Raw genomic sequence first — 23,419 nt, 5'->3', positions numbered from 1 at the left:
AAACCTGGAGCACACCATTTCAGCCTTTTGCAAATGGATAACAGGCAAAGTAATTGTCTTAACTACTCCCTGCTAACAGTTGGACTGCGATGGGGGTTTAAGAGGCTGAAATGTTGGCCAGGTCCTGGAAGAACAGGGCTGTTGCATTTGCTGTCCAGGGTCTGAGTACATCTGCAGCTGGGAAGGGCAATGCAGGTCCAGCTGGCACCATCTATGAGGTTGGACAGGAGCACTTGTGGGTAGGTGCTTTGACAATGTCCCAGATGTAAGAGGTCTGGCAGGATATTGGAACATATATGTGGGCAGAAGACAAAGTTAGTAGGTTAGAGAGAAATTTTTCTTTAGGTGTACATGTGAAACTCTTGGGAGAGCAAAGAAAAAAGGCTTGAAAATAAGGGGAAACAATGCTTGAAAATTTTGGGAGAGCAAAGAAAAGGTTTGAACATAGGAACTTCCTTCCATTTTACCCGATTGCTGGCAATAATTCAGAGTTTAGTTTTTGGATCTGTCCAAGTTTGGTTGCAGGGGCACGTAAGCTTAGAAGTTCTTAATGTGGGCGTAGGGATTTGAAATTCTCAGAAGGCATCCCAGAGGAGCCTGGAGAAGCAGCAAATGGATTGTTCCTTATGGGGAGAGTGGAAGTCAGGGTGTCCCCTGAGCAAGGTCTAACTCAATGAGATTGGTACAACCGGTCCAGCAGCTCGGCAGCACTGGACAGAGACCAAGGGTGTGGCCCGAGAGCAGACATGGTTACCTAGTGCTAGGGTTTTGAATGGGGGTGGTGGGTGGGTGGAGGAAGAACCCTACTGGTAGAAGATCTCACCCAAGGGAGAAGGTCTAAGATGAAGGGTTTGGATGTAGGTTGTTAAGAATGACAAGAAACGGGCTGGAGAGATGGCTTGTTTAGGGACACCAACTTCAAGGCTCAATAGTTAAGGGCACTGTCTGCTCTTCCAGAAGTCCTGAGTTCAATTCCCAGCAACCACATAGTGGCTCACAACCATCTATAATGAGGTCTGTGCCCTCTTCTGGCTGGCAGGTGTACATTATGTTGTAAAGGAGTTTAATAAATGAGCATGGAGAGGAGAAGAAAAAGGTGAGGGGGTACCCCAGAGACAGAGAAGAGTGAGAAGAGAGAGGGTCAGAGAGAGGAAAAATAGAAAGGAGTAAGGGGGTAGAGAGAGAGACCACCAGGAGGGTTTGTCCTTTTATATAGCCCTGGGCGGGGCCACGTCCCTGTGGCAGGTAAACAATGACGTCACAGGCAGGCCGACTGAAGCAGAACTCTAACAGCTCCTCTCCCAGGCTTCTCACCATCACCCCGCCTGGAACAGCACGCTCTTATTCTTTAACACCCCCCCCCTCCACCTCCACCCCCTTATTTTTGTTTTGTTTGCTTTTCAAGGCAGGGCTCCTCTTGTAGTCCTGGCTGTCCTGGACTCACTTTGTAGACCAGGCTGGTCTCGAACTCACAGAGATCCACTAAGCTATCTCTCTTAATGAAGCTTCTCTCTGGGTTTCACATAGGACAGTCCTTTCCTTCCCTTTAAGGGCCCATTCATGTTGATTCAGATATAATGGGCTGGCCCTTTTCAATGCCTTCCCACTTCTCAGCCCATTCCAAACAAACTCCAAGGTGGTAATCTTCTCTCCTAAAAGGCCATTTAAATTGTTAATCTTTTACGATGCAATTGAGGCAATTCTCATCAAGGCTTTTTTTTTTTTTAAAGACAGGGTTTCTTTACATAGCTCTGGCTATCCTGGGACTCACTATGTAGACCAGGGTGACCTCAAATTCAGAGATCGGCTTGCTTCTGGCTCCCAAGTGTTGAGATTAAAGCATGCATCCTGCTCCACTATACCCTGCCCTTCAAGATATTTTAAAGCCACAGAGGCCCTCAACTTCCTGTGCCACAGAACTCTCTGGAAGGCCTAAGTAGAAAGATTGTGGGCTCTGCTCCTGAAAGAAGGGTCAGTCTATGCAGAGTGGAACCCAGGAGTTTCTTTTGTTTTGGGGTGTGTGTGTGTGTGTGTGTGTGTGTGTGTGTGTGTGTGTGTGTGTTGTCTCCTGTAATCTAGACTGGCTTCCAGCTTCACATGTAGCTGAGGATGACTTTGAACTCCTGACTCCTTCAGCCTACCCCTGCTTAGTGCTGGTAATTCAGATGCATGCCACCACACCTGGTTTACAGTTCTGCTAGAGACAGAACCCAGTATCTAACTAGCCCAATGCTCGTCAGCCCGGAGACCAATCATTTCTCAGAAGTACCCAGCTGGTGCTGAGCCAGGGAGCGCACTATGACCAGCACGGGTTTCTGGTCATCTCTGCTGTGGAGTAACTATTCTTTCTTTCCTTGTATCAACTTCTCAGAATTGTTAAGCATTTGAAGGCTCTGAGGTTTGAAACTTTGTCTTTGGATGTGCTTGTGATCTTTAAGACTTAATAAGACTATGGTCAAGGGGCTGGAGAGATGGTTCAGAGGTCCTGAGTTCAATTCCCAGCAACATGTAGTGGCTCACAACCATCTGTAATGTGATCTGATGTCCTTTTCTGGACTACAAGTGTATGTGCAGACAGAGCACTGTTTATATAATAAATAAATCCTGCCGGGCGTGGTGGCGCACGCCTTTGATCCCAGCACTCGGGAGGCAGAGGCAGGAGGATCGCTGTGAGTTCGAGGCCAACCTGGTCTACAAAGTGAGTCCAGGACAGCCAAGGCTACAGAGAGACCCGGTCTCGAAAAACTAAAAAATAAAATAAAATAAAATAAATAAATAAATCCTGTGCGTGTGTGTGTGTGTCTGTCTGTGTGTGTGTGTTTCGAGACAGGATTTCTCTGTGTAGCCTTGGCTGTCCTGGACTCACTTTTGTAGACCTTGAACTCAAACCTGCCTTTGCCTCCCCCAACGCTGGAATTACAGGCATACACCACCACATCCGGGCTAGTACATTCCATCTGTGTATGTGTTTATGTGCACATGAGTGTAGTACCTGTGGAGGCCAGAAAAAGCCATTTAATTCCTTGGGGCTCGAGTGACAGGTGATTATAAACTCTCTCTTTGTCCTCCCACGTGGGTGCTGGGAACTGGACTCAAGTCGTCAGGAAGAGAAAAACAAGCTCTTAATGCAGAGCCATCTCGCCAGTCCCTGTGTACATTCAAAAGTAAGGCAAAAGAGTACCAGTTCTAAAGAAGCCTTGCCCCCACTGGGCATGGTGGCACATTCCTGTACGATTCCAGACCCTCAGTACTTAGTCACGGAGATCTCAACACTATTCATGAGAAAATGTGACTCACCCCAGATAGGGAAGCAACAGCAAATCACAGTGATGTTACTTACAGGGTGACAGCTGCATCACCCAAAGCCCTCCCCAGCATGGGTCAATCTTGGAGCTCAATGTATAAGACTTGCAGGCAGTTCAACAGGTCCCAGAGTGTCTCTTCCACTCACCTCAGATATCTTAAGGCTCTTCCAGGAAGCTTGGCTGCTCTGAGAGTCTCTCAGCAGCTGTTAGTGCTTAAATAAGTTTGGGGAGGGAGGGGCCTACTGAGTGTGGTCAGTTTCAGGAAGGTCCTGAAACTCCTGAGCTGTTTACTTCCTGAACTTCCAGAGTGGAATGTTTCTTCTGAGGAAATTGCTATACAAATCCAGCTGCCGTTTGACAGTAAGCAGAAAGAGGGTAGAGAGAAGGAGAGAGAGAGACAGAGCTAAAGAGACAGAGGGAAGAAGGGAGGAGAAAAAAAGAAAGGGAGGGGAAGGGAGGAGGGGAGGAGAAGGAGGAGGAGGGGAGGAGAGAAGGAGAACATCTTTTCTTTCTGAGACACTGAGCCCAAGTTTCTATGTTAAGCTTGAAATTTTGCAGGGTGTGGTAGCACACGCTTCTCAATCTCAGCTGTTCCATATAAAGATAACAGTAAGATGAGCTGGGATTCTAGCTACTGTCTCAGTGGTAGGGTGTTCGCACAGCATTTTGGAAGGCCTTGGGTTCAGCTAACCCCCAGGAGGCCTTAACTCTGCCTTCCACAGCTGCAGAGACCCCTATGGAGATCATTTTAACCAACAGAGCTTGATGTTCCTCCATTCCACAGCCTCTTCCGCTTATGAGACCTAAGTGTCCTGCTGCCGGCTTCTATGTTTGTTCTGCTCTAGGTGTTGAATTTGCTCCTTCCTTCTGTGCTGATGAACACTGGCAGTTTGGCCGGATTTGGAGTCACCAAGTAGACCCACCCCTGAGTTTGTCTTTGAGGGAGTTTCCAGGCTCGCTGGAAGATGGAAGATCAACCCTGAGTGTGAGCAGCACCGTCTCCTGGGTTGGGACAGTAGCCTGAAGAAAGAGGAAAAGAGACGCTAGCTACCCACCAGCTAACTTCCTATGGCCACAGTGTAAGACCAACTTTTTATTTATTTATTTATTTTTTGTTATTCAAGAGAAAGTTTGTCAGTGTAGCCCTGGCTGTCCTTGAACTCATGCCTCTGCCTCCCAAGTGCTGGGATTAAAGGCATGCGCCACCGCGCCCAGCCAACAGACCACACTCTAAAACTGTAAAGTAAAAGAAATCTTCCTCAAGTTTCTTTGTCATGTACTTGCTCACAGTCATGAGATGACTAAGTCAGACAACCACATGGACATCTCAACTTGAGCCTTCCCAAAAATCCCCTCTCCCCACCCTCCCATCTACGACAACTCCGTGTCCAAGTTACTAGCGTAGAATTTAACTCTTTGCCCTGCTCAATTCCCACATCAGATAGGTTCTTTGTTGTTCTCTTTAAAAATTATTTATCTGGAGCCGGGCATGGTGGCGCACACCTTTAGTCCCAGCACTCGGGAGGCAGAGGCAGGCGTGAGTTCGAGGCCAGCCTGGTCTGCAAAGCGAGTCCAGCACAGCCAAGGCTACACAGAGAAAACCTGTTTTGAAAAGCCAAATGATGAAAAAAAAAAAGTTATTTGCATGTGTTGTGTCTGTGTACATGAGCACATGTGTGTTGCTGCCTGTAGAAGCCAGAAGGTGGCATCAGATGCCCAGGAGTTGGAGTTACAGACATTTGTCACTGCTGAGCCATCTCTTCAGCTCCTGATTCTCTTGATGTTTAAAGCTTGTTATGCATACCTGTGCACCATTGGCAGGTCATAGCCAGAGTCTAGAAAAGAGCATCTGATCCTTTGGAACTGGAGTTTCAGGTGACTGTGCAGTGCCCAACGTGGGTGCAGGAACCGATGTCCTCTGAGAGCACAGTAAGTGCTCTTAACTGCTGAGCAGTCTCCCAATCTCAGAAGAGACGTTTTAAAGAATCGTCCTCCTTTAGAAGCATGGCCACGAAATAGTGCTCAAGCTCGCGTGGACGGCCCGACACCCGTGCACACACTGGCAGTGCTAATTGGACTCAGTGAGTATTGAAAAGAGAGGAGAGGGAAGGAGGGGGGATGGGAGGATAACAAAGTTGGAGACGAGATGTGTTGGTTGTATGCAGGGTGATGGTGGGTGTAATTAAAATACACACATGATACTTTCAAAGAAGAAAAAAAATATTTAAAGCCCCAAAAGTCACCATTAATCTTCTCCTATCCACAGTTCCCAAGCGCCCCCCCTTCTTTTCTTTTCTTTTCTTTTCTTTTTTTTTTTTGGTTATTCGAGACAGGGTTTCTCTGTGTAGCCTTGGCTGTCCTGGACTCGCTTTGTAGACCAGGCTGGCCTCGAACTCACAGTGATTCACTTGCCTCTGCCTCCCGAGTGCTGGGATTAAAGGCATGCACCACCGCCTGGCTTCTGTTTTTTTTTCCTGCGACAGGAGACAGGGTTTCCCTGTGTAACAGCCTTGGCTGTCCTGGACTTGCTTTGTAGATCAGGCTGGCTTCGAACTCACGTGCACAACCACCGCCTGGCTCTTCTCTTTCTTTCTTCTTTTTTTTGAGGGGTGGTTTCCAGACAGGGGTTCCCAAGTCTCTTATCCTTTGGTCACCTTAGTCTAAACCTTTGTTGTCACTTGTCTCAACTTTTTCAGGCACAAAAGGTATAGATTATACTAATTCCAGTGACATAAACAGGAGGTGAGAGATTTCCACAAATGTGCAGCACTGGGGGCACTCATTTCCAGGATCCTAGATGAGGTTGGGGAAGAGAAATGCTCTCACTATCCCAGCCTGTCCTACAACAAGGAATCTTCCTGCCCCTGCTTCCAAAATGCTAGGATCAGAGGCATCCCCCATGAGGCCTTTCTTGGAGAATTAAAGAGGTGCCAATTACTTTTCTACTGCTGTGAAGACACACCATGAGCAAGGCAACTTGTATCAGAAAGGATCTATTGGTGCTTACGTTTCGGAGGGTGAGTCTATGAGCATTATGGCAGGGAGCATTAAAGCAGGCAGACAGGCAAACACAGTGCTGGAGCAGTACCTGAGAGCTTACATCCTGAGGCACAACAAGGCAGAGAGCTACCTGGGAATGGCGTGGGTTTTGGAAACCTCAAATTCCATCCCCCTAGCCGGGTGTGGTGGCGCGCATGCCTGCCTTTCATTACAGTACTTGGGAGACAGAGGCAGGTGGATAGCTGTGAGTTCAAGGCCAGCCTGGTCTACAAAGTGAGTCCAAGATAGCCAAGGCTACACCTTAGTGACCCACCTCCTCCAACAAGACCACACCTCCTTGTCCTTCCCCAACAGGTCCACCAACTAGGGACCAAGCATTCAAATATATGAGCCTATATGGGACAGTACATATGGGACCCAGGTCCCTTAGTACTTAATAAAAACCAATGGATCTGCCGGGCAGTGGTGGGGCAGGCCTCTAATCCCAGCACTTGAGAGGCAGAGACAGGTGGGTCGCTGTGAGTTCAAGGCCAGCCTGATCTACAAATCGAGTCCAGGGCAGTCAAAGCTACACAGACAAACTCTGTCTCAAAAAACAACAAACAAAACAAACAAACAAACAAACAAACAAACTCCTAAAAAACCCAATGGATCTAAGTGAAGCAAATATTTTATTTAAATCAGTTGTCAAATCACAATTTATCCAAATGAACATAATGCAACATTGTTCTTAAAAGAAGGGGCACAGGTATAACACAGACAAACTCCAGTATCTATCAAAATACCATTTGTAAAGAACAGGACTCATGTCGTTCTGCGTATGAATTCAGTCCAGCATATAAGAGTACAGTCAAAAAAGTACAACAGATCCCTTCTGCACGAAAAACATCTCACGGCCTTAGGCACAGTCATCTGTCCATATCATTAAGAGACGGGGGCTTAATCTGCCACTAAGGAGACTTCTTTCCATCCTGGACTGGATTAGGAAAAAAGACGGTGTCACAGTAATAGTGGGACATTCTGGATGTTTTAAAATGGCCTTCTATTTCTGAGTTCGCTACGCATAGGAAAGTGACCACTTTTGGAGGACTACCAACCCGCGAACCTAAGCATCAGTAAACTTTAAAAAAAAAAAGTCTTGTACCTTCCTGGCAGGGATGTTATTTCTCGGTTTGCCACAGGTTATAGTTGAGGCATGGAGCTTCTCAAAGCTTTGCTATGGCTGCACACCCATTATATATATTGCATAATACAAAAGGGATGTGCTTAAACATTAGAAAAAAATATACAATAGGTACAGGAGGACGGCTACATAAACCATATGTATAAACACACAGAGGTGGGGCGCTCCAGTTTGAGAAGTAGGGACTAGGTATTGCCAACGTTGGTTCCAGGCTGAGAATATAGGACCTTAAATCAGAAGTAGACGGCATCAGGGGGCAAAAAAAAAAAAAAAAAAAAGAAAAGAAAAAGAAATCAAAGGCAGTCTTGAAACAAGGAAATGTTAGCCGGCTCTAGCTCCCGATGAGGCCTCAGGATTGTCGGGGGTGCGCTACAGGGCTGAAATCAGTGGACAGCCCTACTCTCTGGATCGCAAAGGGCTCCGCAATCTTGGTCTCAAGGTCCCAACAGCAGCATTTTGTTCTGTGACTTGTCTTCACATTCTGGTCTTGCAAATATACTATGAGTAACTATGGAAAGAAGAAAAGAAAAAGTGAAAATCCCCCCCTTTTTTTCCTCCTTCAGTATACTGACAACAACTGCCCAAGAACAGGGAGCTCTGGACTTCACTCCATTAAAAGGAGGAAAAGGAACAGGGCACACGGTGGCCTGTAATCTCTGTGAGCAAGGCCATCCTGGGCTACAAAGTGAGTCCAGGCCAGCCAAGGCTAAAAATAGAAACCTGGTCTGGTGGGGGGAGGGGTTGGCCAGACTGCTCAGGTTTACTGGAGACGTGAGTTTGATTTCCCTCCAAAAAGTTGTCCTTTGGCCTCCCAACATACACCACAGCATAACCACCCTACCCACATCATACAACAAGAACATTTGTTTTTAAAGGCTGGAAAGATGGCACAGTGGATACTCTGAACTGTTAAGACGTGCGCGCACGCGCGCGCACACACACACACACAGAGAAATGCATTCTATCAGAGCCAGATGTCGTGGCCCATCTGTAATCTCCTGACTGGGGACGCTAAAGCTACGAGGATTATCTGGAGTTCAAGTCCAGCCTGGGCTATACAGTGAAACCCTGTCTCTGAGAAACAAATAGGAAAGCCGGGTGTGGCAGGATACACCTGCCATCCCAGCACTGAGAAGTGGAAGATCAGGAAAATTCAAGGTCATCCCCATTATCCTTTGCTACATAAAAAACTCAAGGCCAGCCTGGGCTAAAACAAAGAGACGGCATGGTCCATATTGCGCTGCACTAGTGCAAGCCCTGCCAGCAGTGACGCCCCCTCCCAGGCTCAGGTGCACCACAAAGTTTAAAAAATGCTTGTTAGCTGGGCGTGGTGGCGCACGCCTTTAGTCCCAGCACTCGGGAGGCAGAGGCAGGCGGATCGCTGAGAGTTCGAGGCCAGCCTGGTCTACAAAGAGAGTTCAGGACAGCCAAGGCTACACAGAGAAACCCTGTCTCAAAAAACCAAAAAAAAAAAAAAAAAAAAAAATGCTTGTTAATGCTGCCAAAGGCAGAGAGGTCCGTGTTTTCCCCAAATAGCTCTAAACAGCTGAAGGCCCGAGAGCTGGAGCTACAGGTGGTTGTGCGCTGCCCCGACAGCTAGCAAGGCAAAGGGCAGCACACACTCAACCACTGAGGCACCTCTCCAGGCCCTAACCTGAAAGGTTAAAAAGTTTTGGCTGGGGGCACTGTCTGCTCTTCCAGAGGTCCTGAGTTCAATTCCCAACAGCCACATGCGGCTTACAACCATCTCTACTGAGATCGGATGCCCTCTTCTGGCCTGCAGGTGTGCATGAAGACTCATATACATAAATACATCTTTAAAAAAACAAAAACAAAAAAGCAAGAACAAAAAACCGTTTTGGCTGAGCTGGGTGTGGTGGTGCATGCATTTCATCCCAGCACAGTGGGGAGAGGGGCAGAGGCCTGGCTTACTTGATGAGTTCCAGATACATAGTAAGACCGTGTCTCAAAAGAAAGTAAAAAGGAGAGAAAGAAAGGCAAAACGAAGCCAGGCATGGTGGCGCACGCCTTTAATCCCAGCACTCGGGAGGCAGAGGCAGGTGGATCACTGTGAGTTTGATGCCAGTCTGGTCTACAAAAGGAGTCCAGGATAGCTAAGGCTAAGACAGAGAAACCCTGTCTCGAAAAAACAAAAACAAAACAAAAACAAAAACAAAAAAAAAAGGCAAAATAAAGCCATTATTTTCACTCTAGCTGATAAGTATTTCCAAATGAAGTAGCAGTATGAAGTCAATTATCTGCCTTGTGATTGTATAGATGGGGCAGGAGGTAGAGGGAGGGGGAGGGGAAATTAACCCTCCAGAAGGAAGTTTACCTACCCAACGTCTTAGGATTCTGCCAGGTCTCCCTGGGGCTCCTGTTGGTCCTCTTCTGCCTGGGGCTTCATCTCTTTGACTGGCTCGGTGGGCATTTTTTCTTCCTGGATCCCTATCTCCTGAGCATCTCCATCCTCCGTTAGCTTTGGTCCATGGGTGTCTGGGGACTCTTTGGTTAGATTTCCAGAGGCATCCACCTCTGCCTGGGCTGGGCTTCGGTGCTGGGGGCCATCAGTGGCAAGCCCCTTTTGATCTTTGGATTTAGGTGGCAGCTTCTCAACACTTTCTCCTAATTTGGCACAACCATCCCCTGGCACAGGTCTTGCTCCGTATCCGTCTCCCTTTGCCTTGAGCGAGACAATTACGTCTTTGCACTGCTGGTCTTTGACACTGGCACTTTCAGCCGCAAGCGCATTAATCTTTTCTGAGGTCTGGCCCAGGCCTTCGGAGATATCAGAAATCGCAAGTCCGTCCTGGGCTGCAGCCGTCTCACCTTGGGCGGAGACTTGATGGCTGCTTTCTTCTTTGTTGGGCATCTGTTGAGCTCCCTGACTGACTGCCTGTGTCACGGGAACCTGCGTCTGTAAATCCGAAGCGCAGGCTTTGGGGGCTGTTTCTGTGCGTGCGAACTGGTCGACCGCCGTCTGAATGATGTTCTTGACAAGCTTGCTGCTCTCACTCTCAAGTTCCAAGACCTCAGGCTCGGCCTTGAGGACTCCCTCCGTTGCTGCACTCTCCTTGCCTTCAGTGCCACCAGCCTGCTTGTCGTCTTCATTTGATCTCTGTTTCGGGGATGCGCTTATTTCTTCTTGCAGGTCAGAATGCAGGGCGCTTTTCGGAGTGGGTGGTACTACTGCTGGGATTGACTCCGCCTGAGACTCAGGCCCCAAAGGCACAGTGTCCTCTCCTTGCTGAGGAGTGCAACGGTCACCCTTTCCGGAGGTCTGCTCTGCTGGGATTAAGTGTGCACCTACACACTCCAGCCTTTCATCTGTTTCTGGAACCTTGACAGTCTCTACAACGGTTTTCATGGCTTCGGCTGTCTGAGTGACTGGTACGTCCAAGCTTTGAACTGGAACCTCTACGCAAGCTGCTTTGTCTTGGTCTGAAGAGCTCCCCTCAAGGCTGCTCACTGCCTTTCCCCTCTCTGAGTCAGACGCGTCAGCTGTCTGGATGGTCTGTGGGTGGCCGTCTTCCTGCACAGGGCCAGCTTTTTTCTGTTCGTGTTCTTCACTCACTTGCTCTGGCTTTGTTTCCATTTTCTCCTTTGCAACATCAGTTCCCATCTCTCTCCCCTCTGGGCTAAGAATCTGCACTTCAGCACTCTCATTTTCCCGACATTCGGCCACGCCCATCACTTCAACAGTCTTTTCTTGACCGTCAGGGCCAGCCGTGCATACCCCCAGTTCTTTGACACGCACGCCACCTTCGACTCTTTCTCCATCAAACTGGCCAGCTTCTGGACCAACCTCAGTCTTTGCCAGAATGGGCGCTGCTTCCACAGAAAGCTCTCGCTGCGTAGGTTCTAGAACATCATCTCTTCCTGGTTTCTCCTCACGTTCTTCCTGGGGTGGAAAAATAGGTGGTGTTGAGGGCCCCTCCTCCTGAGCAGGAGCTGCCCCTGCCTCTGTGACCTGTGACTGCCCGGCAGTTTCAGTGGCTTTACTGTCTTGGCTTTCAACGGTCTCGTATTGCTGGGTCCCATCCGGAGTGTCTGGGTCTGCCAGCGGGGTGCTTCCATTTGTCTCACTGTCTGTCAAGGTCTCGGATGACTCGGGGGCCACAGCCTGGTCCCCCAGCTGCTGCAGCTTTGTGGCCTGGCACTCCTTCAGTTCTGCGTCTGCTGTGATTTCAGGAACTTCCTGGAGGCTCTCTGGGGTAGCCTGCACCACCTCAGCGCCCCGTGCAAAATGCTCGGCTTTCGTTTCCGGTTCTTCCAACACGACATCCTTCTCTTTCTCCATGGCTGGCACTTCAGAATCCTCTTCTACCTCATCCACCTTCTCCAGAGCTATTGGCCCGGCTCTCTGTGCAGCCTGGGCTGCAGACACCCGTGACTCTCCCTTCACCCTTTCTGCAACTGCCTGGAGGATGGCCTGCGTCTGCCGCTCCTGATCTTCTCCATCTGGGACGCTTCCCTCTACCTCCTGAACTGGGGTGGCTTCCTCTGTGGTGTCTGGGGAATCGGTGAGCTGGGAAACGGCTGACACCATGTCTGTGGTCTCTTCTGCCCCTGACGCTTCAGTGAGCTCTTCAGCACGGAGAGCCTCTGTGGTTTCTGCAGCTGTCACGGCTTCGGAGGTGAAGTCCACCTCGCTGGCCGCTGTGTCGTCCTGGGCATCTTTGCCCTCTGCTAAAGTCTGGGTGGCCGCAGGGGTTTCTTCTGTAATGCCGCCTCTCTCAGCGACCTCCTCAGCGGAAGGCGTGGCTTCACCTTCTGCGCCTTCAAGAGTGTCTGTCACGGATGCGGATATCCAAGAAGGAGACCGCTCTTCGGCACTGGTGACGGCCCTGGTCCCGTCAATGACAGCCACGCTCACAGTGTGAACCAGGGTCTGGCTAAGCTCCTCGGACACATATGCGGCCCCCTGCAGCTGGGGCACCTCTGCAGCCCCCTGAGCTTGTTGGGCTTCCATCTTCTCCCTTTCTATCGCATCATACTCAGACAGAGGCACGACGGCTGGGACATCTGGGTCATCTTCATTGATTTCCACTGGTCCCGAGTCTTCAACAGTGGCTTGTTCTTGCTTTCCATCTGGCCTTTTCTTCCGCCGGCCAGGAATGAATTTCTTAATGGAAACCCATGATTCTTCTTTACTTGGTTCGACATCGGAAGGCAAGTGCTCTAGAGCGGAGTCTTCAGTTTTCTCTTCCAGTTTTGACTTGGACTTTTTTCTTGGAGTGACTAATCTTTTAAATGACTCCCAGGTGGAGACGCCCTCCCCTTCAGAAGGGCTCCCCGCTAGCTCTGGCGAGGAACTTCCTTGAGCTTGATCCTGCTCCTGGGCGCTGGCAGGAACCGCTTCTGTTCCAGCTTCTTTGTCTTTCCCAGCATCCTCTGCTCTGTGGCCATCCCCACCCACTGTTCTCGGCCCTCCTTCATCGTCTGAAGAGGATGCCTTCCGTGCCCTCTTCTTGGATGATCCGACACAAATTAATGCCTCCCAAGACACCGAGGTATCCACCTTGCGCTTTGGCTCTTCCGGCTTTTGCTCGTCTCCAACGGCTTTGACTTCTTCTTGCATTTCCGACACCGTGCTCTCTGTGGACGACAAGGTGGCGCTCTTGACCTTCTCCAGCTCTTCCTCCTTGTCACTCTCAGAAGGTCTTCGGACCCGTTTCTTGGGGGTCACCATCTTCTTGAAGGATGCCCAGGGGGTGATCCCTTCCCTTTTCTTCTCTCCATCGGAAGTCGTTCCCTCCTCAGCTTCCCCGTCCTGGTGTGCTTCCGACGGGCCTTTCTCCAGACACGTGATCTCCTCAGGCTCCTCAGGGGAGGATGCAGAGCTCTCTCCCTTCTGCTCATCCGCACTCTCTGGGGACTCGGTTTGAACCTGCTGGTGCTCTCCTGGCTCTTCATCCCCGCTGCCTCCTCCTCCTCCTCCTCCTCCTCCTCGTTTTCCCTTCTGCTTCTTCCCCGAGAGCTTCTTTAAGCCCGAGCTACTAAAGAGCTTCTTTAAGGGGCTTCCCTGAACCTTGATTCTCTCCTGAGAGGAAAGCATGTCCGCCTCACTGGCAATGCCTTCTGGGTATTTGGGTAACACCTTCTCATCGGGACTTAGATCGGTCAACTGTGTGTGGTCACCTGCAGACACTCGTGCTTCTCCCCTCTTCGCTGGCTCCTCGGGCGGCTCAGCTTCCTGGGGGGCCTCCTGGCTCTCAGCCAGTTTTTCGGGGGGCAAGGATTCTCCTGCTTCTTCCACACCCCCTTCGGCCTCCTCCCCACCTCCTTGCTCCTCCGTCGCCTTCTCCACGGCGGTCACGTGGACCTCTGCAACAACTTCTTGGTGGCCTTCCATTTTGTCATCAAACACTTCCGTTGCCAGCGGAGCACACTTCTCCTCTGACGGTCCCTCCGGGTCACCGACCTGATCTTCCAGGGGCAACTCCACCTTCTCATAGTCTGCAGACAACCTGGCCTGACTTGTGTCTTCTGCGGGTTCCTGCTGCTCCGAGGCCGGGGTTGCCTCAGAAGGAACCCCTTCTGTCTTTTCCTTTCCTTCCTCATCTGCTTTTTCTGCCTCTTGCTCTTTTTTCTTCTCAGAAGTTTCTAGAACCTCCTCCTTCGGCTTCTTGAAGCTGGTCTTTTTGCGCCAGCCAGCCCAACCGTGAGTGAAGAATTTCTTGAAGGAAGATGTCGTCTCGCCGCTGGCTGGGCTAGTGGGAGACTCTGGGGACTTGGTGGGTTCTTTCTCTCGTTTTTCTCCTCCTTCATCTTTGGCTTCTTCCTCAGCCACTTGACCAGATTCGGCCTGAAGGGTGATTTCTGTGCTGCTCTGTGCTTGCTTCAGGGTGTCTTCCGGTTTCTCGGTGGATTGCTTCAGCTCACTCTCTTTGGATGCTGGCTCTCCGGTCTCGGTGCCAGGCTCCTGGTGGTCACCGGCCCCAACTGAGGCTTCGGCTTCGGCTTCGCCTTCGCCTTCCTCCTTTTTGACCGTGAGTAGCTGGACCGTGTCGGACTTCTCATTTTTATCCTTTTTCACCGTGAATTTAAAACCAACAAACTTGAATACCTTCTTGAAGCCCACATCATTAGCCTGGGACTCAGTGGGCGGGGCCATTTCTTCCACATTGTTTTCTGAAGCAGGGATCTGTTCGATTTGCTCAGGTGTTTCCTCCTGCCCCTCCTTTGTGATGTCTTTAACAACTGCAGAGTTGGCAGCCATTTCTTTGCCTCGGTCTTTTTCTCTCACATCTTCTGACTCTCTCTGTCCAACTGTTAACAAGGAGAAAAAAGAAGAAGGGAGAAATCACTTAGTTTAACAAGCTCAATACTATTAATGGAGCTGGAGAGATGGCTCAGAAGTTAAGAGCACTGGTTACTCTTCCAGAGGTCCTGAGTTCAATTCCCAGCAACCACATGGTGGCTCACAGCCATCTGTAATGAGATCTGGCTCTGCAGGCATACGCACAGGGAGAACACTGCATATAATAAATAATTGCAAGCTTGAGGGCTAGCCTGGGCAATGTAGTGAGATCTCATCTTAAAAATAACAGACCATTTGCCTTGAAAAAACAAAAACAAATGCCGGGCATTGTGGCACACGCCTTTAATCCCAGCACTCAGGAGGCAGAGGCAGGTGGATCGCTGTGAGTTCGAGGCCAGCCTGGTCTACAAAGTGAGTCCAGGACACCCAAGGCTACACAGAGAAATCCTGTCTCAAAAATTCAGTCAATCAATCAATCAATCAATCAATAAACAAATAAACAGCAAGACAACATGATTTTTTTTGTTTCGTTTTTTTTTTTTTTCCAAGACGACGTCCTCTGTCCCGTCTTTCATGTATTATCACCACCACAGGGAAGGATTAGTGTGTGCTGTGTTTTAGTTTTGTTGCCGGAGTCTCACCTCCTCTACATGGCACGTACCTCTTTATGTAACAGATCAAAGGGCAATTAAAACTGGCACAGAGTTTAGCCAGTTGGACGGCAAGGGGTAGGTGCACTGGAAGACCCCCGTCTCAGAATAAAATAAAGGCTGAGGGTGTACCTCAGTGGTAGAATATTTGCCTAGCACGCACAAGGCCCTGTGTTCCACACCCAGCACCAACAACAAGGGCGGGTGCTGAGGAAGTCACCTAGGTTCGTCTGTCTATAACGAGCTCCGAGTGATCCACAGCAGTCGACGGGGACCATAGTTAGACAGCACTTACTCCAGAAATGCACACAATTATTATTTCTCTATTGAAAATCTAAAGTTAGCCTGGTGGTGGTGGTGTGCACCTTTAATCTCAGCACTCGGCAATTAGAGATGGGCAGATCTCTGAGTCCTAGGTCAGCCGGGTCTACAGGCAAGCCCTCTAGCCCAGTGTTCAAAACTATTTTAATACAAGAGATAGACCTCCTCTTCTTTATTATTTTTTTGAAGGTGAGCTATTGTAGACTATATCACAGGGTGGGAAATCAATCACAGACAAGCTCAAGTAAATTTTACTACAATCAGTAAAAGTATAAGGCCAAGATTAAAAAACACCTCCTACCCTCTCTGGGATTATGAAACACAGAGATTTTTTTTTTTTTTAACAAGACAGAAAGAGCAGTGTTCCGTACCATTGCCTCTAAAACCCAAGTTTCAATTTGAAATACTTTCATATTAATCTTTTTAAAATTAATCTTAATTTTTTTAATCTAATGTGTGACGTGTGAGTGAAGGCCTTGAGTGTGCAGGCAATACAAAGGCTAAAGGTGAACATCTTGTCCCTTGGAACTGGGAACCCTATTAGGTCATCTTGAAGAACAAGCATACACTCACTTGCTGAGAAACCTCTCTAGTCCTCTTTAAAAAAAATTATTGCAAATAAATCTTTAAAATATAGCTTTAAAAAAAAACTATATTTTGGGCTGAGAGATGGCTCAGAGGTTAAGAACACTCACTGCTCCCCCAGAGGTCCTGAGTTCAATTCCCAGCAACCACATGGTGGCTCACATCCATCTATGATGAGATCTGGTGCTTTCTTCTGGCCAGCAGGTGTACATGCATAATAAATAAATATATCTTAAAAACAAACAAACAAACAAAACCCCAAAATACTACATTTTTTGCCAGGTTTGGCAGCACACACTTGTAATCCCAGCACTCAGGAAGGCAGAAGCAGGTGGATCTCTGTGAAGTTTGAGAAAAGGCCTGGTTTACAAAGTGAGTCCAGGACAGCCAAGGCTACACACAGAAACAGAGAAACCCTGTCTGGGGATGGGAGTAGGGGTGGGGGATGGGGTGGAAGGAAGGCTATATATATTTTTAAAGATTTATTTTATGTGCATTGGTATTTTATCTGCATGGATACCTGTGTGAGAATATCAGATCCTCTGGAACAGGAGTTACAGACAGTTGTGAGCTGCCATGTGGGTGCTGGGAATTGTGTCTAGGTTCTCTTGAAGAGCAATCAATGCTCTTAACCTCTTAGCCATCGCTCCAGCCCCAAAATATATCTGTTTTGTTTTGTTTTTCGAGACAGGGTTTCTCTGTGTAGCCTTGGCTTTACTGTACTCAATTTGTAGACCAATCTGGCCTCGAACTCACATCAATCCGCCTGCCTCTGCCTATTAAAGGCGTGCACCATCACACTTTGCTCAAAATATATCTTTTCAAAGATAAAAATAAACCTTTTAAAAGAGTTTAAGACCAGGCTGGTCCCAAACTCACAGAGTTCTTAATGCCTTTGCCTCTGGAGTGCTGGGATTAAGAGCCTGTGCCACCACTGTCTGATGGGAGAAAAATTATTTAAAAACTATTTTATTTTTATGTTTCGCCTGCATGTTGTTATGTTTGTTTTTAATGTGCGTTGGTGTTTTTCGGAATGTATGTCTGTGTGACAGTGTCCAGTCCCCTGGTACTGGAGTCATAGACAGCTGTGAGCTGCCATGTGGGTGCTGAGACTTGAACCCGGGTCCTCTGGAAGAACAGCCAGTGCTCCGAGCCATCTCTCCAGCCCCTGGCCGCACACTAAGTCCATGTATGTACCGTTCTCAGGGGTCAGGCGGAGAAGGGATGGTGGCTCCCAGGTGGCTGCTACCCGGGTCTTCCTTAAGAACAAGTGTTTTTAATCACTGAGCCGTCTCTCCTCATCCTATCCCTTTTTCCTGTTAATTCTGCATTGGAATGCTTAAGAGTTGAGCTAAAGGACACAAAAACTAACAGGTGCCAGCCAACTAGGAGGACAAAACAGCTTCTTCATAAGTAGGAACGGCTAAGCAATATTCAGCTAACTGCTTTATAAACTCTTTTAAAAATGTTTAGGAAGTCTTAACGGCGTTAAGATTACTAGTCTGCAGTATCCTTGGAAACAAAATCTTAAATACTAGTCAGAACAGTCTTCCGGATGCAAACAACCCCCAGCTCATCTGCACAGCATCTTTCCCCGTTGCCTATAGGTTGGACACTTGCAGTTTTGTGGGTCGCAGCCTCCAATCTGCCTCCTGCCCTAACACGGACCCCAGGCCACACAGAACTCACAAGCAAGTCCCACTTTCAAAAATTCAGCCTCTACTGCATAGCTCAGGACCTTGAGCTTAGTCTTCGCAACAACCAGGCTCCCTGGCGGCCAAGGCCGGTTAAATCAGGTTCCAACAGGATACAGAAAGGTCCTCGCGCACCCCTGCGGCGCCGGCGCACACGCGCGCATTTGCACAGCCTACATCCCGCCTCCACGTCATGCGCTTGAACCCATAGCGATGCCTAAGCTCTAATTCTTGGCCACGCGCCTGACATCCTGTGATGAGGGAGGCACTCCACACAGAGCGCCCGGGTCCACCTCCCACCATCGTCCTCGCTAGATTGGGAAGGGAAGACTACAACAACCCTTTCAGGTTTGGATCATTTTCTGTCTCCCTTCCGCCTGCCACCTCTGTTCCTTTTCCATGCTGGAGTACCGGAGGCTGTACCCTCTGTCTGGGAAGAAGTGATATCTACTCTTGGGATAGCTCCTGTGTTAAAATCTATTAAACTCAGCCGAGCGTGGTGGCGCATGCCTTTAATCCCAGCACTCGGGAGGCAGAGGCAGGTGGATCGCTGTGAGTTCGAGGCCAACCTGGACTACAAAGTGAGTCCAGGACAGCCAGGGCTACACAGAGAAACCCTGTCTCAAACCGCCCCCCCCCCACCAAAAAATCTATTAAGCTCATGTCCACGTTAGATTGAGGTGGGTTTAACATGTGCAGCACATGACCTTTATGGAGGCTTGACCCCACTCACCAAGGCCCAGTTCACTTAAGAGTAAAGGGAGCTCAGAGTTGGAAAGCAATGTGCTCTGTCCTGCCCTGTTGTGACTCTCAGGAAGACTGAGAGAGAGTAGGCTGGGGACCCCCTCACCCCTACCCCAAACCCCACCTCCCGCCGTCTAGAGGGCTCACACTTCCCAGCCGCTGCTATGCCAGTGATCGCCAGGGGGCGCGCTACTCACAGCATAAGTTACTCCTCCACCAGGGCATGGTGGCCGGTGGCCGGGGACAGCGGCCCGCGAGGCCCGGCCAGCCGCTCCCGGCTGCCCCATCGCGGGGCACCAACCGGCCGCGGGGCGGGCGCGGGCCACCTGGTTAGAGAGGGGCACCCTTGGGAACGGCTACAAACGTCACAGAGGCAGGGCACTGTCAGAGGCGGGGCCAGGTAACCAAGGCAAGCCCCTCCCCCACCCCCAGAAGGAGGTAGTGTGGTGGGTCTCACCTCCTAGCCCTAGTACAGGATTAGGCAATGGGTTCCCTGGCAGTCCCTGCTCTGGGTGCCACCTACATATGACTACCTAGTTAACCTCCAAAGTAATGGCCATAGGGGACACAGCTCAGTGTGGGTTTGGCTTGGGTATACAAGCCCCTCAAGTTCATTAAAAACAACTGCAGTGTTGGTGGGTTCCAGGGCTGAGTTCTTCCCTATAGCCACATACTGTCTTAGAGCTTGAAGGCAGAGCCTCCAACTGGTAATAATTATATTAAAGTACACAACTGCCAGGTGTGGTGGCACACACCTGTAATCCCAGCACTCAGGGAGGCAGAGGCGCTCTGTGAGTAAGTTTGAGGCCAGCCTAGTCTACAAAGTGAGTCCAGGCCAGCCAAGGCTACACAGAAAAACCCTGTCTTGAAAAAAAGAAAGAAAAGAAAACTATAAAAATGAAGCCAGGCCTGGTGGTGCACACCTGTAATTTGAGCACTCAGGAGGCAGAGCAGGTAGATCTCTATGAAGCTAGCCTGGTCAACAAAGTAAGTCCAGGACAGCCAAAGCTACACAGAGAAATCCTGTTTTGTAAAAACTAGAACCAACCAAACAAACAAAACAAACACAAAACAAACAAACAAAACCTAAAAAAGAGGGGGCTGGAGAGATGGCTCAGAGGTTAAGAGCACTCACTGCCTGTTCTTCCAAAGGTCCTGAGTTCAACTCCCGGCAACCACGTCATTGCTCACAACCATCTATACTGAGATCCAGTGCCCTCTTCTGGCCTGCTGGCTCACATGCAGGCAGAATACTGTACAATCAACCAATCAATCTTAAGAAAGAAAAACCTAAAAAAAAAAATTTGACCAAGGGAAAGGGTGAATGAAACAGGTGTGGTGCCGCACACCTTTAATCCCAGCACTCTGGAGGGAGAAGCAGATGGATCTCTTGAGAGTTTCGAGCCAGCCTGAACTACATACTCAGGATTGGCCAGGGCTACACACACACACACACACACACACACACACACACACACACACACTCAGTGGTAGCTCCTGAATGAACTCACGTGCCCTATGGGCAAGAAGCTGGTGCTGCACCATAATGGACCGTATGCCCTTAATTGTGCTTTTTTTTGGGAGGGGGGGATAGTTTCGAGACATGGTTTCTCTGTGTAGCTTTGGTTGTCCTGGACTCACATCGATCCTCCTGCCTCTGCCTCCCGAGTGCTGGGATTAAAGGCCACCACAGCCCAGCTCTTAACTGTGATTATTTAAAAAAAAAAAAAAAATTCTTCCTTCAAATAAGAAAAAAATATTCATGGGGAAGGCTTCCGGGAAAGAAGGGCACTGCTCATCTTCCAGATGAACGCCATCACATCCCTCTGTTAGTGTTTACTCTTCATTCACAGTTTCTAAATCTAATCTTTACATTTATTTTTTTTATTTGTCTTGTGTCTGTGTGCTGCACATGTGTGGACGCATGAGTGCCACCACGCCTGTGTAGAGGTCAGAGGACACCTCTGGGGTGGGCTCCTTCCTTCCACCTTTACATGGGTTCCAGAGATCACGGCTGAACTGTGGTGGTGGTGGTGGGGGCCCTCGCCTATCACCGCTGATACACTGGATCATTTTGCTATTTGTGGAATCAGTGCAGGGGGTCCCCTGGCTTCCTGCATATGAACTGTGTGTTCTATATACACCGAGCAACACCCGGCTCCTGCAGAATCGTATGCCTTTGATTTGTCCAACTAGACAGAAAGAGGAAAAGCTTAAAAAGCCAATTACTGGGAGCAAGAGTGACTGGGGGGTACATTTTCTGCCTCCCACCCCCCAAAGCCTATGCATGGATCAGTAACTATTCAGTAGGGCCCCCAGCAATCCCACCACTGTGAGGACAGCTGCTGTTCCGGAACACAGCAAACCTTGACTATTCAGGGGCCAAACAATGCTCACTCGTACTGCGGCTTGACTGGAAATGACAACAGTCTCAGCCAGGCATCATCCTACCTAATGTCTGCTAGCAGCCCATCTTCTCCTGTCACTGCAAAGGTGTGGGGCGGGGGAGGGGGTGGGGTAGGGCAGGCAGTGGTGGGATCCTTCCAAGGGCAAGGACAGAGATGGCCATCTGCAACACCAGCTCATCAGCTATGTGCTGGGGGCCACAGGTTTTTCACATCTACCATCAGTGAGAGTGTCTCGTCCTCTAATGGGCATTTTCATAGAAGCTCACCGCAATTGGCCTCTGAATCTGTATAATGTACATCGTGGTCACAGGCCGCACGGATCTTCAACCAGACTTAGAGCAAAAAAAAAAAAATTGGGGGCAGGGGTGGGTGGGAGTGGTGGTGGTGGAGAGAAAAAGCTTCATCCGAGGACTGAGCTTGTACCAACTTCTTTTCTTCATCACCACTCCTGAACGACAGTATGACAGTGTGACAGCTATTTACAGTGTATTAGGGGGTGTACGTTCTCTAGGGGTGCGTAAAGGGCAGGGGCACAGGCTGTTTGAATAAAAATCACTTTTTTTTCTAATGAACACATTTTAAGGGGATCTTGGAACCATTTTCCCACAGATACCAAGAGACAATCATACTTAGGAGACTGCGATAAAAGTATTTTACATACACATACACAGAGGCAAAACAAAATTTGAATGCTTAAATGTTAATATTTTTTATCTAAAGTTAAGTGTTTAATTTTGGTGGCATCACTTAAAAAAAAAAAAAACAACAGCAGCAGCAGCAATAACAACCAAAAAAGGTGCAACACCACAAAAACTACAATATTCAATTTTCAGGTTTCGAATAGCCAGTGCTCTTTGTCCCCAGGCTCAGGACATCTGGAACTGCTTAACTTCCCCCCACGAGGTCCTGGAATTCTTCCAGGAATTCTCTGCATTCTGAACCCACCCCTTATATCAGAACAAAACACGCCCAACTCAACTCTCTGAAGCCCAAAGCCATGGAACCTCCAGGCAGAAGAAGCTGTTCAACTGAGCTTAACTCAGAGGTGTGAAAGCCAGTTCAGGAGTAGGTGACAGCAGCAGCTGACGTCATTGCTGTGGGGGCACCCAGACAGCATCACCTAAACCTCCAGAAGGATGGCATTCGTCATGAGGTGCGCTGCAGCGAGGCTATGACAGGAGAGGCTCTCCAACCAGGAGTAGACATTGCAGTGTGCAAAACAGCAAAAATACAGCATCAACCCCAGCGGAGGCCAACATAGCACCTGGACTCCTTGGACTACTGTTCTGTCTCCACCATAGACCAGAACCAGCTGTATACAGGGTACTGCACGCCCCCCCCCAAATGATTTGTATAGGAAAGTGCATTATAAACTGTCTATAAAAGCTGGGCATGGTGGCGCACGCCTTTAATCTCAGTTCTCGGGAAGCAGAGGCAGGCGGATCTCTGTGTGTTCGAGGCCAGCCTGGTCTACAAAGTGAGTCTAGGATAGTCAAGGCATAGACAGAGAAACTCTGTCTCGGAAAAACCAAAAAGACTCCCCCCCCCAAAAAAAAACCCAAAAACCAAACCAAAACAACAACAAAAGGACAGGGCTGACTTTGTGGCCCAGGCTAGCCTTGAGCCAGAGGGGATCCTTCTACCTCTGCTTCCCAAATGCAAGGAGTGAGCCACCCTACCTGGATCCCCCAGTTTACTTGGGAGGTAAAGAGAACAATGTTTTTGCTCAATTTACCAAGTAGAGATATTGAGATATTATCAGTTAACCCAAAAATATGTGTAAATTAAGGAAAATAGAAATACACTTTAAAAAAAAAAAAAAAGACTTACGCCGGGCGTGGTGGCGCACGCCTTTAATCCCAGCACTCGGGAGGCAGAGGCGGGCGGATCGCTGTGAGTTCAAGGCCAGCCTGGTCTACAAAGTGAGTCCAGGACAGCCAAGGCTACAAAGAGACCCTGTCTCGAAAAACCAAAAAAAAATAAAAAATAAAAATAAATTTAAAAAAATTAAAAAAGACTTATTTTTAATTATGTGCATGTGTGTGTTAGTGTGTAGGGATGTACATGAATGAATGCAGGTGCCCACAGAGACCAGAGGGGGTGGCAGGTACCCTGGAGCCCAGGTTAAAGTCAGCTGTGAGCCGCCCCAAATGGATGCTGGCGTCGCATCTCAGGCACTTTGCTCTTAACAGCTGAGCCATCTTTCCATCTCTGAAAGATTCTTTCTCTTGATTCAAAAGTTATGACTGGGTGTGGCGGCACAGT

General features: G+C 49.0%; 1 protein-coding gene across 5 annotated transcripts in view; it reads right to left on the bottom strand.

Annotated features, from left to right (window-relative positions):
* Positions 1 to 6,957: 6,957 nt before the first annotated feature.
* AKAP12 (A-kinase anchoring protein 12) overlaps positions 6,958 to 23,419 on the bottom strand; it is an 84,189-nt gene continuing 67,727 nt past the window's right edge. For 2 of the 5 annotated variants that reach the window (XM_084776813.1, XM_084776816.1), the window contains 2 exons: positions 9,828 to 14,760; positions 6,958 to 7,996 (listed from right to left, as the gene is read on the bottom strand). In XM_084776813.1, the coding sequence (XP_084632939.1) occupies positions 9,836 to 14,760 (4,925 nt within the window). In that variant the 3' untranslated portion in view covers positions 6,958 to 7,996; positions 9,828 to 9,835. Of the gene's footprint in view, positions 7,997 to 9,827; positions 14,761 to 17,997; positions 18,127 to 18,943; positions 19,100 to 23,419 lie in introns of those variants that run through there. The other 3 variants (XM_084776815.1, XM_084776817.1, XM_084776814.1) reach the window with 3 other exon arrangements.

Source organism: Acomys minous (genome assembly GCF_964271855.1).
Source record: "Acomys minous genome assembly, chromosome: 3".
NCBI lineage: Eukaryota > Metazoa > Chordata > Mammalia > Rodentia > Muridae > Acomys > Acomys minous.
The sequence above is the reverse complement of the archived record's forward strand: the minus strand, read 5'-3'. Positions and strand labels throughout refer to the sequence as shown.